Consider the following 15,120-nt stretch of genomic DNA (forward strand, 5'->3'; position numbering starts at 1 on the left):
ACAACATATTTTTGAAGCTTGCCAAAGAACCTATGAGTTTCGAATAATTAAATTTAAGATTCTACTAACATATAACCAAAGATTTTGGATCAAATTTTAAAAATTACCTTTGAATATATGTTTGGCCATGAAATTCAATCTTTAAAAAATTTCAAGTTCTCAAGAACAGTCCTGCACAAGTTTTTAGATTTCCAGGACTTCCAATCACAAAACTTCAATTTTTTTCTAAGTAAATCCATATTCAAACACATAATTTAAAAGTATTTTTAACCGCTTTTTCCCTTTAGAAAATGAAATCTTTGCACTGTCTTTCTTTCTCAAAAAAAAAGAGAAGCTTTTATATTAATATTAGTGAAAAAATTAATTTCAAATGTTTTGGAGAGAAAATCATGTTTCATCATAAAATTTTAAAAAATTCTAAAACTAGTTTTGAAATTTGAATGATACCCAAAAGTTATTTTCACTCCAAATCACTCGTATTAATAACTAAACACAATTTCAATTTTTTATATTTTATTTTTCAATTAAAAACAAAAAATTATATTATTTTTTTTCAAATTTCATGGACAAATTTGCCCTTAAAATGTCGAAAATAATACTAAGTATGATTTTGTCTTTCAGAAACAAAACATAAGAAAGCAAAACCCCTGAGCTTCGTACTTTAATCGTCAGAACAGCGAGAAGACTTCTTGCCGGTGAAGATCGGAGGTTTCGCCGGCGACGGATTTTTTCTATTTCAGACTTCGAACTTCAAGTATGTATCCCTCTCTCTCTCACACACACTGTGTAATTTTCAATTGAACGGAATGGTTATAAAAGGGACATTAAGTAGTTAGGGATTGAAATGGAGAAAAATGGTTATGGAGGATTCACGTAGCTGATATTAACTAGTTTGGGAGTATTTTCCGTCCGATCCCTTTGAACAATCTGAGCCGTTCATCTTTATTAATTCATTTCCTCTCACGTGCTCATCCCTTTGCTCTAATTCCTTACATTTGAAGTTGGTAGATAGTAGAAGACGTTGTAGAGAGAGAAAAAAAGAAGCAAAATCCGATGATGGGAAGCGATTCAACATGGGTAGGAAGAAAACCTATGAGACGACTTGGTGGAATGTCTGATGCTCTCTCCATTGCTGCTGAATTGGGCTTCTCTGTACCTCCTCCTCCTTCCCAGGTTCACTTTTTTTTTTTACTGCCCAAATGGGTCTTGTTGCTGAATTCCCATTTTAATGTAGATCTATTTGATTGTGATGAACGCAAGTTTAATGTGGTTTTTTGGAAGTTACATTTAGGCATTTAGGGTTTAACTAAGGGGAAATAAAATGATTTAAAAAGGGCTTCAACTAAAAATGATACGCACCTGTCCAATGTTGCAGAGAAATGGGGGGAATTTACATGGTTTATCTTAAGATTCTAGAGGATTTGTTGGTGGACGGGAATATTTGCTTGTAGGCTAGACATGTGATACGATTTGGAAATAGAGCACTTGTTGGTCAGATTATTTCATGGAATTTTCCTCTTTTCATGTGTGCTCTTTCTATATACTACAAAACCATTTTAAACATCTTGTGTATTGGAAAATCAAGGCTTTACATTTCTAATTTTGAAAGATTGGGACAAGGTGGAAGGAGTATTGGTGACAATCTGCAATGGTGGTTGACAAGGGATACAGTCTCCTTACTATTTTTGGTACTCAGTTGACCACATACCTACTAGACAATATTTCTGCTTCTAGGAACCATTTGTATCAGTTCTTGGATATCATTTTCTCTCAAGGTCATAATCACAATGGTTGCTCACTCAAAGAGAAGAAATATAGTTGCCTAGTTGACTGGAGGAGTGAATTGAGGCAACTAAAGTATAGTCTAAAATTCATAAACAAGTTGTGCAATGGCATTAATTTGGATAGGGATCAAACTCAGTTGGTAAGTAAATTACATGGTGGTAATATTGCATCAGATGCCTACTTCAATTTCGGCATGGTCTTGCAATGAAAACGATACTATAATTTAAATATAGGTTGTTACTTGTACTTCTGTTACTCTTTTTTGGGCCTGCTTTGGACTATTTTCCCCTAAGCTAAGGGTCTATCGGAATCAACCTCTCTACCTTTGAGGCGTAGGGTTAAGGTCTACGTACACTCTACCCTCCCAGGACTTCACTTTGTGCCACTATATTGGGTATGTTGCTGTTGGTGTTGCTCGACATGCTACTATGTGGATTTGTCGTGGTGTGCATAAGCTGGCTCAGTCACTACCCATAACAAAAGGAAAAAGAAAAAGAAAGAGAAGAGTCTAGTTGGTTTTTGCTGGGAAATGAAAATTTCATGCTACTGAAAAAGAAAAAATAGTTTAGGTGCTTTTTAGTGCTGCAGTTTATCTATGCTTTCATGTTTGTTGACCTTTCATCGTTGCAGATTGCTTTCCTTTTCCCAACTTTTTTGTTTTCTCTATAGTTCTTGCACTATGGGGATACCCAAAATTTGTGCATTTGTATTCAAATGGCTTTCAATATGTCCTTGCTTCTCTCTCTGTTCATCTTTATCGTTATCGTTCTTTGTTTCCTCTCATACTTTGAGACTTATTTGTATTTATTGATTGGAATTCAACAACATCCCCCTGTTTAGGAGGAGATGCAAAACTTATCCACCACCACTGGCGAAAATGGTGATGATTTGATAAGGGTCTTGAAGGAACTTACTGCTGTTCAAAGGAAGATTGCAGATTTACAAGTGGAACTTCAAGGTCGAAAGGTAACATTGTTGTTGTTCTAATGATTTATCTGTTCTTTGTAAGGTTTTACATTTTCCTTAAAATATCCAACACGATGTGGTACTTTAAATCTAGTGAATGCGCTTCATGCCTTTGTGAATATATATCACTTTGACTTTTTAGTTTGACCCTAATATACAAAATGTTCTATCCATTTAGACAGGGCATGGATACCATATTGTTCAAATTAATTTGAGAACATAAAAAAGAGAACATCCTACTTTTTAGAGCAATGTTAACAAAAGCTCACAACATATACAATTATTTGGTTGTGTATTAATTAATACCTGTTAGATATCGTTTTCTATTTTGTCCGTGTATTCAAGTGCATAAATAGCTTGCGCACTATAGTTAGAGACTAGCTCACATTGGGTTGGCAGCTTAGTTTAATAGTTTGGTAATTTGGTCAAAATGGGTGACCATTAAATATTAATGCAATGAGTTTTCTAATGAGCATGTACCTCTAAAATTTATACTTGTTTCATCTTGAGAAAACATAAGTTCAGTAGTATCACCTGTCTGTGTCTAACTTAAAAGCAGAATACTTTACTGAATTCTAGATTCGACTTGGATCTGCATGAACATAATCTGGGATAGGATCATTGCAGTTCAATCATTCAATCTCCCGACTCCCGGGTGATGTACTACATTAAGGAAAAACCTAATATTTAACACTACAAAGCATTTTGATTTGATTGGGCACAGAGAGGATTTGCCACTTTCTTTGCTATTAGTTCAACTCAAACTGTACTTTTTGTGGGTCTTCAGCTCGTGTCTCTTCATAGTGGACTCCTAGAGTACTGCATTGGACATTATATATTGAGTTTACAAGGACTAATAATTGTGATATTTTATTTTCATCACCTGGTTACCTGAAAATTTACTCTTTTAGACGGTATCACGAACTAACATAGTACTGTGCTACAACTTTAGGAGGACAAAAATGTTGCTCATCTGACACATGTCAGTGAAATGGAAAAGAAGATTGAAACATTGCAAAGGATTACTACTATTTTGAAGGACGTTATTCAGAACAAGGTAATTGACCTAATCTAAATTTTAACTCCTATTTTTTGCATTGTCTAAACATGAATATGATTGTTCAAGTGGTTGCTGATTTCTGTAGATTTTGTTCGTACTGAACAAATAAGAGACATATTCATGAAAGGATAATTTGGAATAAAGAACTTTGTTTCTGCAATCAGGGGCTGAGCCACCTTGTACTAAGGGGGGTTCGGCCCCCTTCGGCGGAAAATTATATTAATTATACATGGTTAAAATAATTTTTTATGTATATATAGTAGATGTCGAACCCCCTTTGGCTATTTCGTGTATCTATTTCTATAGATTTTGAACCTCCTTATTGAAAATCCTGGCTCCGCCACTGTCTGCAATATTTAGGAAAGACTGAAAAGGAAGAATGATGTTGGTTTTTATATGCATGTTTTTTGTTTGCGCACAGCCATATTCATGAAAGTATTACAGCTGTGCTTCTTTGTGCACTTTTTCATTCTTGCATGGGGGAATCAACGGTAGAGAGAGAATGCTTGTTTGTGCACTCTTTCATTCTTCCATGGGGGAGTCAACAGATAAGAGAGGCAAAAAAAGAAAGAGGTAGTGGTGTCGTGTCCTATGTTGGAGTTATACTTAATCATTCAGGTCTATAAATGAATATCGCAAACTGAGACTGAAATCCTTAACATACCCACTAGGTTAAGTCATGAGCCTCTAAGAATACTAAAAATATAAGATTGAGCTCCCACCAAAGTGACTAGTGAAAGTGAGTTGCGTTGAAGTCTAACCAATCTGATCGTGCCTGGAGTGTAATCTGTAGAATCTGCATCCAAGAAAATTGAAGCAGGCCCTCACAGGCTAAGTATCTCCGATAGGATACCAGGAAGTCTCATAGACTATTTCCTCAGCAGAAGAGAACGAAACTTTTGGGTTAAAGGTACAAAATAGCAAGAACAGGAAAGATCACATATGTTGGAAACTGGCATATTCGTCTAAAGGTAGCTGATAACTAGAGACTGCATGCTCACAATATAACTAGACTATGAATTGAACTGTAAACTGAATAACTGGCATGTACATGAATGCGTAGATACTTTTGAAAGCAAATGATTTTCGGAAAAAAAGTTTTAATGTTGTGACCCTATGTACGTTGAGATCTGGAAACACACATGGGGGGGGGGGGTGTCGGCCTATCCCCTAAGTCGGCGCTTACGAGCATGGGTAGCTAACCCTGGCCCTCGTGGCTCTCACACAAGGGGAGGTTGGCCATTTCTCTCTTCCGAGTCTGAATGTGATCACACCAGTAGCTAAATTTGAACTGAGCTTAAACATGACAATGCAGTGCATGTGATGAGTAATGGTTCATGATTCCTGTACCGTAATATTCTGAAAGCTGAGTATATAAAGCGCACAAATAATGAAAAGTATCTAATAATACATGTACAACTTGTACTTTCTTACTTACGACTGAACTAAATGAGAATAGGGTGGACTGAGAGCTGATTCACCAGGATATTATCTCTGGTATTTTATCGAACGTGTAGGGTACATGGGTTCTAGAATTCTCATTAAGTAAGTTAGTAAGCTTTAACTTATCATTTCTTTTTCTATTTTCTTCATTTTTCTGCTGTGTTTGCTTAAATCTCTTCTGTGGGTCTTTTAGGACCGCATAATTGCTCGCCTTCAACAACCATATTCGTTGGATTGCATTCCTGTTGAAGCTGAATATCAGGTTTGTTACTTGCCAACTGTATAAAATTAGTTTATCTTCCATGAATATCTAGAACTTAAGAGATAATTGCTTGTCCATATATATACTCTTTTATTGTTTGATCACCGTGGTTGTCCATATATATGTACTGACTACCAAAGAGTTTTAATCTCATTTGCAAAAGATTATTTTTGCAGAAGATTGGGAAAAAACAACATAGGTATGTGGAAGAATTTTCACAGAATATTATTTAATTAGATTCATTGCATTTGGTTAACGTAATATTGTGAATATCGTTTATGATATTTTAGGGATTTTTAACATTATATTCATCAGCACCAGATGGTGCCGGTATCGGCATTTACAATCACAGAAGGCCCAGTCCAAAATATAGAAGGAGTTAAAAAATTCATATTGTTTCTGCATCCTCTACAGAATTTCCTTACACCGGAATATAAAAAACAAAAACAGTTCTTCTTAATTTCCTGTATTGAGCAGCTCGTGTCTTCCAAGCACCCAGCTTTCCTTTCTTTCCACACAGTCCACCCCGTATGCAAGCTGAACAGCATTCCACCATTTCTCCTGTCTAATACTTCTTGTCACATTGCTCCAAGTCCACAAAAGGTCCTTTGTATCTTTAGGCATTACCTGTATAATTATTTAACCTCAGCCAAAGACAAAGATAATTACTATAAAAGGTCAGTGACTTGTACAATGCAGAAATAAATGGCTATTGTTCTCTGCCTCCTCCTGACACAAAAAACACCTAGATCTCAACTGTATCCCCTTTTAACAATGTAAAACACAAAACTTTGAATGGAGCTTTGACTTTCCAAAGAAATTTCCAAGGCCAGTCAGGGTTAATGGAATCAGTTCCTGACAGAGAGTGATAGGCAGAATTGATTGTGAACCTTTTTTTGCTGCTTCCGTTCCAAACTATGTAGTCCTCAAAATTTCGTGAACCATGAAAGACCTCGTGTGTCTTCAGAATTTCAGCCACCCTTTCAATCTCCTAGTCATATAACAATCTTCTAAAAGAGATATCCATTCCTGTTGACTCCATGCATCCTCAATTGTAGCTTCAGGTGTAGACGCCAAACAGAACAAATCTGGATTTAATTCTTTTGAAGGACCATGTCCTAACCAATTATCATTCCAGAAGAATGTCTTCCTTCCTTTTGTCTGAACTCAATGTTTATAGCAAAGTTCTCCCAAAATTTCCTGATGTCTTTCCAAATACTAACCCCAAAAGAAGAATTCACTGGTTTAGAGCACCAATGTCCCAGTTGACCATATTTTTTATTTATTGACTTCCTCCAGAAGGCATTATTTTCAGTACATATTGTCTCCATCTTTTCCTATGTAACTACACACAACAATGTTCTAGAATTCCTTACATCTCTTTTTTTTTCTGGGTTGATTGCTTACCATTTCGGCAAACATTATCCAGACAATTAGTAACTACTCGGCCCGGGTCTATCTTTAGTTTTTCATTTTCAAAATAAGCAAACTATAAGTTACTTTATCACCCCCAGTTTGAGGGAGCATGATCAAAGTCAAGAAAGAAAACCTAGTCATTCTTAATAGTTACATTAGTCAGAGAGCAATTAGAAGTGTAGAATATTCATAATATTTATCCTCAAAAAAAAGTGTTGAATATTCATAATACATATGTCTCATAATCAAGAAACACAAATATTGCGAAACTTTTGTACTTGAAAACTCTTATATAAGGAGCTCTTTGATGAGTTTTTAACCAGTTAATTTGAACAAGATTTTTCTGCTATACCACACCGTGAGTAATTAACTCTGATTTTTTATCACTAAAAGTTGCATAAGCTAACTTATCAAAAATGTAAAAATTGTATGAGTTCGTCTGGTTTTACATTAGTTCTCTAGATTGAAAATTTCCTGTTATTTTGCCAATACTCTTAATTTAGTCTAAGCTCAATGTTAATATCACCTGGTTAGAACTTCTTAAAGCTGCGGTGTTTACCAAACATGAAATTATAAAACCAAATTAAGTGTCTCATTATGTTTTGAAAATAACTCTATTTCTTCCCTGATGTGATGCTTGTCATTGCTATTCTTTGCTTTATCAACAAGAATGAGTATTATTTTCATAATACCTAATCTCTAATTCTTTATTCTTTTGCTACTGTGTGCACCATTGCTACACAATTCAAAAGCACTTCAGCATTGACAACACAAATAAAAAAACAAAGAACAGCAATTGATGAGTGCACACAATGAATGTGGGGCACTTTGCCAAAGAGCTACTGCTTAGTCCTTGTCTTGTAACCCTTTGAAACTTAAACACCCAGTGAGAAAAACTAAGAGGAGGAGATTTTTTGATAACATGATGATAGTGGAATAAAAGATACACCTATTTATAGCTGTAGGATGCAATCTTCAGTAGCCATTATGTGTTGGTTCTATGTAAAGAGAGAAACATGAGAGCATTTGAAGGAGTAGATAGTGATTTGGTTAAATTGCAAAGTAGTCCTCTGCTTATGTTTCTTTTTTGTGTACCCTTGAGATTCCTATATGTATAGGTGATTGGATTGCTTTCTTAGAGAACCATACATATTTTGGTGTAGGTTCTCTATGTTTTGGTATATTGCTTGTACTTGTTTATGAGGTTCTCCGCCATCATTAATAAAAACAATTACCTTATCAAAATAAGGATAACCTACATCTTATATTTAGTTGAAAGAGGAACTAACCAGATACCATCATAACATTCTTAATTACATTAACACTTCGCTTCTAACACACCCTACTGTACATTATTTACCTTGTAAAAATAGACTCACTGTAGTTACACTTCGACTGATACCCAGATGCTTCTATACCACTCTTTAGCTTTTTAAAGCTGTTCATTTAATCATTCAGATACGTATCAAGCCAATAGATGTCTTAATGTAATTGAATTGTGCAGAAACAATTTTCAGAATTGCTGATGAGGGCTGCTAGTGATTATGGTGCTTTAACGGCCTCCGTAACAGATTTTCAGTGGAGTCAGAATTTTAAAGAACCACCAACAGTATGGGGGGTATGCACTTCTTTTTTCAGTCCTGCTGATTAACTTTTTCTTCATATGTTACCAAAATTAAACTAATTTGTTTTAATGGTTTGAGTTTGAAGCATTATTTGTAATATTGTATATAATATGTTTTGCGTGGAAGCTATTATCTTATTTTGTATGTTGGGTTCTTGTATAAAGAGTAAATGGCATCATCATGTTTAGCATATATCTGTCCTGTTGACAGTCAGGTCCTTGATGATGCTCATGTTTTATTCCCTATTTGTCTGGTGCTAGAAAATATTGAGTTTTATTTTGTGGAAGGCATGTCACTAGTTCTACATACACTTTGATGGAAAGAAAATTGTAAAACTCAATAAGGAAAAAAATAAAATTGTATGTGGCGTAGTTAGCAGGAGCTATAACTGTCAAATAGGGACAGAGATGTATGATGCAGCTAGATGTTAGTGTGTATAGAAGCAACACATGTTTGTATGTGCACTCAGGGAAGACTGATTCAAGTTGTAACTGCAAAAGGATTAAAGGATATAGGAAATTGCATGCCTGGTGAGTTGGAACCCTCAAAGTCAATGTTGCTTGAACTTTCCAAAAATGTTGCCGCATTGGTGTTAGATCTTCCAAAAATGCACTACTTTTTGGAATATCCGACATGCACCCATCGATATTTTTGAAGAGTTTGAGGAATATAGCTCAAAGTACACAATGGGATACAAAATTATTCCTTCTCAAGACCCCGAATTAGTCATGAATTCACATCTATGGATAGGAAAACAAGGTTAAGTATTTTAGACATACCAAATTGCATTTGATATTTATGTTTGATGTTTAATTAATGTAGGAAATGCTTCGTCCAATTCCTGTTGCTTTGGCTTCCAGCACCCGTTTCTTTGAAGCCATGTCTGCCATGAGAGAGTCAATTGCAACACTGCATGCTTTGAGAGTTGGTCATTCTTCTTCCTTGTCTACAACACCAAGCAACGATCCTATTCAGACAACACTTGGAGATACTGATTGCGTGACTCCTCCCCCATGGAGAACAGAATCAAGCTTTGATGATTTAGCAGTTGGAAGCCTGAGAAGGCAAGAGAGTGAGCCTCAAGAAGGTAGTGAAATTGAAAAAGGTGATGGTATGAGCCACAGGAGATTGTCATGGCCTCCTTCAGTTAAAAACATCTGACGGGTTTATCCACATTTCCATGAATTTGTTGTTTTGGTTCTCTTTGTATTCCTTTAGTTGCTTGTATTATCGGTGTCTGACGGGTGTGTTTTTCTCGATTGAAGGAGATCCCTTTAGTGAATTTCCCGGGACATCTGTTTGGTTTTAATCTTGTAAATGTATTCCTTAACTGCAGCAATTGCTGGAACTGTCCAAAATGAAAAGATGTTTTTTCACAGATATATTCACTCTCCAATTACATATAGACTTTGTTTTTTCTAATTGATGATGGTGACAAAGATAAAAGTGAAAATAAGCACACACTTAACCTGATGGTATATATGAAATAGTGTCTGTGTATAAAACTTAAACTCTATTTTATTACTGTACAAAGGTCTTTACCAGGGAAGGGAGCAATAAGGCAAGTATAGTATGCCCAAAAATTGTACATGAAATCAGTCAACTCTTTGTTCCCTTGCGATAGAGATGACATTTTTCCGTCCGTAAAATCTGAAGATCAATGACCATGAATGCTTGAGTTTCTATTGTGAGATGATCACCCCCAATGCATGAGTTGAGGGGGGAAGAATGGAGTTTGCGAGTTCTTCATTTAACTTAACTGGGAGTGGTGGCATCTGCTTCAGCGTGCAGGACGACTCATTCAACCTGTAAATAAAGAACAAAGGTAGAATATAAAAGATGTAAAGGGACAGGCATACTCAAGAAGAGGGAACGTACTTATGTAGAATCTTGAAGATGTTATCTCGAGCTTGACACAAAAGTCGAGTATTCTCGTGTATCTGCAAGAACAAGAACGAAGGTCTACTAATTAAAATTTCACAATTAACAGTAGGCAACTTGCAGACTGTTTAGTAGTTAGTTATTATTTGACAGTTAGAACTTAGAAGCAAGAAACTGAAATGATACTTACTTGATGTGTAACAAGATTTGCAGAAATTTGTTCGAAGATCCGGGCGTTTTGATGAATAAGCTGTGTGGCTGCAAAGAACAAAATTCTGTTTTTTTTCAGAATAAAAGAGGTTGGAATTAGATGATAAGAACATTAACTTGAGATATTAGGTGTTTGTCCTCAAAACACTTTGTGCTCAAGCTGATATCTTTCTTCTAGTTATAGATCTCTTTTATACAACAAGATGATAATATTGTGTGGATATATCATATAAAGATATTGTGTTTGGTCAAAATAACAAGTTTCTTACACACAACTTAATAGATTTAAGTTTCCATCACTTCAAACATTGAGAAAGAATTTAAAATGCAAATATGGAGTTTGTGATTATTAACACCAACAAGACATATATAGTGTTCACATAAAATGAAAATTCTTGAGAAGTAGAACTGACCATGGTACGATGCGAAACCTTCACACTTATTAGAAACCACTCCTTGAGTGTATGGAGCATAACTAGGCTGCTGCATTACCACGGGGGACGATACTGCAGTAGGATCAATCAATTTTTCCTGAGAAAAGAATAATTTTAATTTTACACATTCATCAACACAAAAAGGACCAAAAGCAGCAGTGACTGTATAGGATATATATATATATATATATATATATTATTTTCTCTGCTCGACTTCAAGCTAAGAATGAATTGATAGTGTTTTGAGCTGTTGTATTGTAACAAGACTGACCAAAAGAAGAAATCACACATCTCTGTTGCTCTCATTAAAGCAAGAGCATCGTAAGGAAATTGATCGTTTGTAGCCAGCCTTGAAACGTCTTGTTTACCTAGTCATGGTTAAAGGGGATAGTATCTTATATGTCGTCTGTGGTTTAAGAGCTAATTAAAAAGGTCTAATCATGCTACTGAAACAACATTCATGTATCATACATAAAAGTTAGACAATTGTGATTAACGGATCATAATTCATAGCTACGTCAGGGATTGCACTCTGACTACACCTTGATGCGGACTCATCATCTAAGTCTTGCATGTTAGACATCCTACTAGTCATGAATATATCATGATGTATATGTATCTCAACTTTGATTAAACAAATATATGTTTTTTTGGGAGAGAGATTTGTTCTTTTCTTACAAATGATTTCCTTGAGTCGAGGGTCTATACTTCCACAAGGTAGGGTAAGGTCTGTGTACACTACACACTACCCTCGATCCCCAGAACCCACCTGTGAGATTACAATCCCACTGGGTATGTTGTAGTTATAGTTTTGTGCTTTTCTCCCTTCCTCTCCTCCAATAAGCATCTAGAGAAACTTCTCTGGCTTGGAGATAGATAAGGTATCTCATTTTCTCTTGAGATTGCCGCGAATTCTAAATTATCTTACCGGACAAAAGAATATAGGCTTCTCTGTTGGATCATGCTGCGTTTCACACGTGAAATGAAGCAAGCATGCCTTATAGAAACTTCAATGTATGGGAATACAATTCATAAGATGCTATAAGTGTTAGAAAGCACAGGAGAAACCGGATCTCTAGCTCCTACACTGCTCATTTGTTAACTTATATACACCGATGACATAAAGAAATGTTTACGCAATCAGTGTACTTTTAACTTATTTCCCTAGTTCCTAATCCCACATATTATGGACGGGTTGCTAATAGTTATTTCATCTTTTGATTAACCTGGTAAAATAAAAGTTCTTTTATATATAGACGTTAAACTCTCTGGACTCATAAAAATGAGATGGAACAGATTACAGAGAGGGAAGACAATATTAATAACAAAACATAAAAAAAAAAAGTGCTTACCTTTCTATCTTTATTTTTCTTCAATAGATTTGCATCATCTTTCCTTCTCCTGCTGTTTTCCTTTTTCTACAACACAGTCAATACAACAACACAAGAAAAGAATTTGAGAATTATACCTAAACAATATAATTTGTGACACCGTTTGACTTAACACAAAATTTAAGAAAGAAATGAAAACTTTTGAAAATTGTGCAGCTATAAAGCATTTCATCAAGGAGATATTTGAAGTTAAATTGTTTCTAATTATAGCAATGTGACATTCTTTTTGAGACAGAGGAAGTATATATATGTCAACTCTTTTTAACGAAATACCTACCACTTTACGTATTTTCACAATACCAAATACGTTTTGAATTCAATTAACAGGAGGACTATTTTGTGGTTAAGAATTTCTATGTTTTTAGTACTAGCTACGACTTATTTGGAATTGAGGTATAGTTGATTGTTTGATGTATGCTTGTCTATATTTTGTTTTCGAAGTAACAAATTCAAGATTTGTCCTTTTTTTCTGGTTATATTTTGGTCAAGTATCAAGTTCAGGTAGACTTTTGAGCTAATATACTAAAAGTGCAGCAGGTAGTATAGAACACATACCGTGGTCCATTTGCATCGTAATGCCACATCACGAACAGTCTTGTTCTTCAGTGCAATTGCAATTTTTGCATAACGGGATATGCTCGTCTCAGAGGCGTATCTGCAGGTATATATTTTGGAGTTATTGCCTTGTTATACGCGGTATAGATAGAGCTTACAAATAAACTCTAAACCTCAAGTAAATTGGCTTAGAACAACAAATAAGAGACCAAAAAACTTTGACAAGTTACATAATAGTTAATAACGAAACATCAGCCTTTTATCTTTGCTTCTTATAATACTAGAAGTTAGCAGAGTTAAAACTATGTTCAGATCATATTATGAGTCAACTAGTAGAAGTTTGATGCGTACAATAGATCCTTGTGGTCAGCCCTTCTCCCGACCCAAGGGTGGACCTAGTCTATTAAGAGAATTAATGTGCACGTGCACCAGTTAATCTCCGAAAAAACTCTGTATATATATGTGTGTACATACCTTAAAGAACTATCATATAACCCCTCAAACATATCTGATTAGGGAAGCTGGTCATTGTGCTCCTTTGGCTCTTGATGCCAGTGGGTGGCTCGAGTTTGAACCTCGGTGACAACACTTGATGACAGAGCTATTCAAATTCTTCTCCTAACTTCAATAACTCTATATCGTAAACTAACAAGGATAGTGTTCTTGATTTTCCGTGATGCTCTCATTTTTTTCCCTCTAGTCTCACATTTCCCATCTCCCTAAAACAATTGTGCTTGACTTCAATTCCTAATTCCTCACGGAGAAATCTCAAGCAAGATGGAGTCAGCTATATACGAATCTTCAAAGATTGTACCCTTAGAAATTTCACATGCAAACATTTGACTAATTCATCAGTACAACAATCACAAAGCTTAGACAACCACAACAACAAACAAATAATTTGACAAGCCAACATAATTGGCCACAAAGGCAAAGCTATCTCTATCGAATAGCTTTGGTCCAAATTCTATATTTATATTGAAAAAGTACAAAATTATTAATTTAGAACTCAATAACTTCAAGCTACTAGAATCCCGAACCTATACCTCTGACTAGCCAACCCCATAAGTAGAAACAACAACTTATCATTGAATATGTACAAATCATTTTAGTCCAAACCCTATATTTGTATAAAAAAAAAAATCATCAAATACGTACAAATTATTAATTTAGAACTCAGTAACTTCAAGGTACTAAAATCCTTTCACACATAAATTTCAATTCCTGACTCCGCCTCTAAATAGAAAACAACATGTAATATCAAACTCAAAACATCAAATTGAATACCAAAATAAAAAAAAGATTCACTTACTTTACCAAGCCTTCCTCCAAAGTAGCTTGTTCTTCTGGAGTCCAATCCATTGAAACTTGATTTTGTTGAAAATTTGTAGGTGAAGATGAACTGTCTCTTCCACCTATTGAATTATTATTATTATTATTATTATTCCCACTACATGAATTTGTAACATTCATATGTTGATTATTCCCTTCTTTAATATTCATATTTTCCATTAATCACTTACCACAAAAGGAAATTTCCTTTATATATAAAAACAGAGAAATTCTGTTTTATTTTCTTTTTATATGCAAAAAAAAATGTATCAACAATGATGTTTGGAGAGTTAGAAAAAAAAAAAAAAGAGTTGAAGATGGAGTTGAAAGATATTATGGTGAGATTATTATTCTTTGGCAGATGCATGAGCATAAAAAATAATGAGAAAATTCAAAGTTATTAGAGAATGGAAAGAAAGAGAGAGAATAAAAAAGGAGGGAATCTATGAAGGATCACACTTAGTTATGACAAAAAGGTTGGTTGATACACAACTGAAAAGCAAAAATAAAAATAATAATAACATGCTAATGCAAATACAATTTTGTGTTTGTTTTTATGTGAATATAAAATTGTAGAGAAAAAGAAAGGGTTGTTGTGAAAGGTATTATATAAATATATACTACAACAATAATATATTCAGTAGTTAGTGTAATTTCATAAATAGAGCATAAAAAGAGAGTATAGTGTATGTAAATTTTATCTGCACTTTGAAAGATAGAGGAGATGTTTTTCGACAAAAAAGCATGTCAAAGCAAATCG

At 34.7% G+C, this 15,120-nt stretch overlaps 2 protein-coding genes across 3 annotated transcripts; one reads left to right on the forward strand and one right to left on the reverse strand.

Moving 5' to 3' along the window:
• The first annotated feature begins 702 nt into the window (after nt 1-702).
• Nucleotides 703-9,937, forward strand: LOC125835386 (AUGMIN subunit 2). 2 transcript variants are annotated; one of them, XM_049514511.1, is made up of 7 exons: nt 703-754; nt 1,002-1,173; nt 2,626-2,751; nt 3,704-3,808; nt 5,448-5,516; nt 8,437-8,550; nt 9,380-9,937. In XM_049514511.1, the coding sequence occupies exons 2-7, from the start codon at nt 1,054-1,056 to the stop codon at nt 9,716-9,718; spliced, it is 873 nt and encodes a 290-aa protein (XP_049370468.1). In that variant the 5' UTR covers nt 703-754; nt 1,002-1,053; the 3' UTR covers nt 9,719-9,937. The 2 variants fall into 2 exon arrangements, with proteins under 2 accessions (XP_049370468.1, XP_049370467.1); XM_049514510.1 differs by lacking the exon at nt 703-754 and having other exon boundaries at nt 943-1,173; nt 9,380-9,807.
• Nucleotides 9,938-10,239: 302 nt separating this feature from the next.
• Nucleotides 10,240-14,756, reverse strand: LOC125835396 (uncharacterized). Its single transcript, XM_049514519.1, has 7 exons — nt 14,341-14,756; nt 13,029-13,128; nt 12,435-12,500; nt 11,062-11,179; nt 10,629-10,696; nt 10,436-10,497; nt 10,240-10,363 (listed from the first exon to the last, which is right to left on the reverse strand). The coding sequence occupies exons 1-7, from the start codon at nt 14,538-14,540 to the stop codon at nt 10,240-10,242; spliced, it is 738 nt and encodes a 245-aa protein (XP_049370476.1). The 5' UTR covers nt 14,541-14,756.
• Between the last annotated feature and the right edge of the window lie 364 nt (nt 14,757-15,120).

Source organism: Solanum verrucosum, unplaced genomic scaffold (genome assembly GCF_900185275.1).
Source record: "Solanum verrucosum unplaced genomic scaffold, falcon-dt-bn FXZP01000127.1, whole genome shotgun sequence".
NCBI lineage: Eukaryota > Viridiplantae > Streptophyta > Magnoliopsida > Solanales > Solanaceae > Solanum > Solanum verrucosum.

What these genes read in the sequence shown, in the direction of transcription:
- LOC125835386 (XM_049514511.1), top strand. Translation starts at nt 1,054, where the DNA reads ATGATGGGAAGCGATTCAACATGGGTAGGAAGAAAACCTATGAGACGA. An exon ending in CTGTTGAAGCTGAATATCAG is followed by an intron (nt 5,517 to 8,436) that starts GTTTGTTACTTG and finishes TGAATTGTGCAG; the next exon opens with AAACAATTTTCAGAATTGCT. An exon ending in AACCACCAACAGTATGGGGG is followed by an intron (nt 8,551 to 9,379) that starts GTATGCACTTCT and finishes TAATTAATGTAG; the next exon opens with GAAATGCTTCGTCCAATTCC.
- LOC125835396 (XM_049514519.1), bottom strand. Translation starts at nt 14,540, where the DNA reads ATGGAAAATATGAATATTAAAGAAGGGAATAATCAACATATGAATGTT. An exon ending in TTGGAGGAAGGCTTGGTAAA is followed by an intron (nt 13,129 to 14,340) that starts GTAAGTGAATCT and finishes ATATACCTGCAG; the next exon opens with ATACGCCTCTGAGACGAGCA. An exon ending in ATCTTCAAGATTCTACATAA is followed by an intron (nt 10,364 to 10,435) that starts GTACGTTCCCTC and finishes CTTTATTTACAG; the next exon opens with GTTGAATGAGTCGTCCTGCA.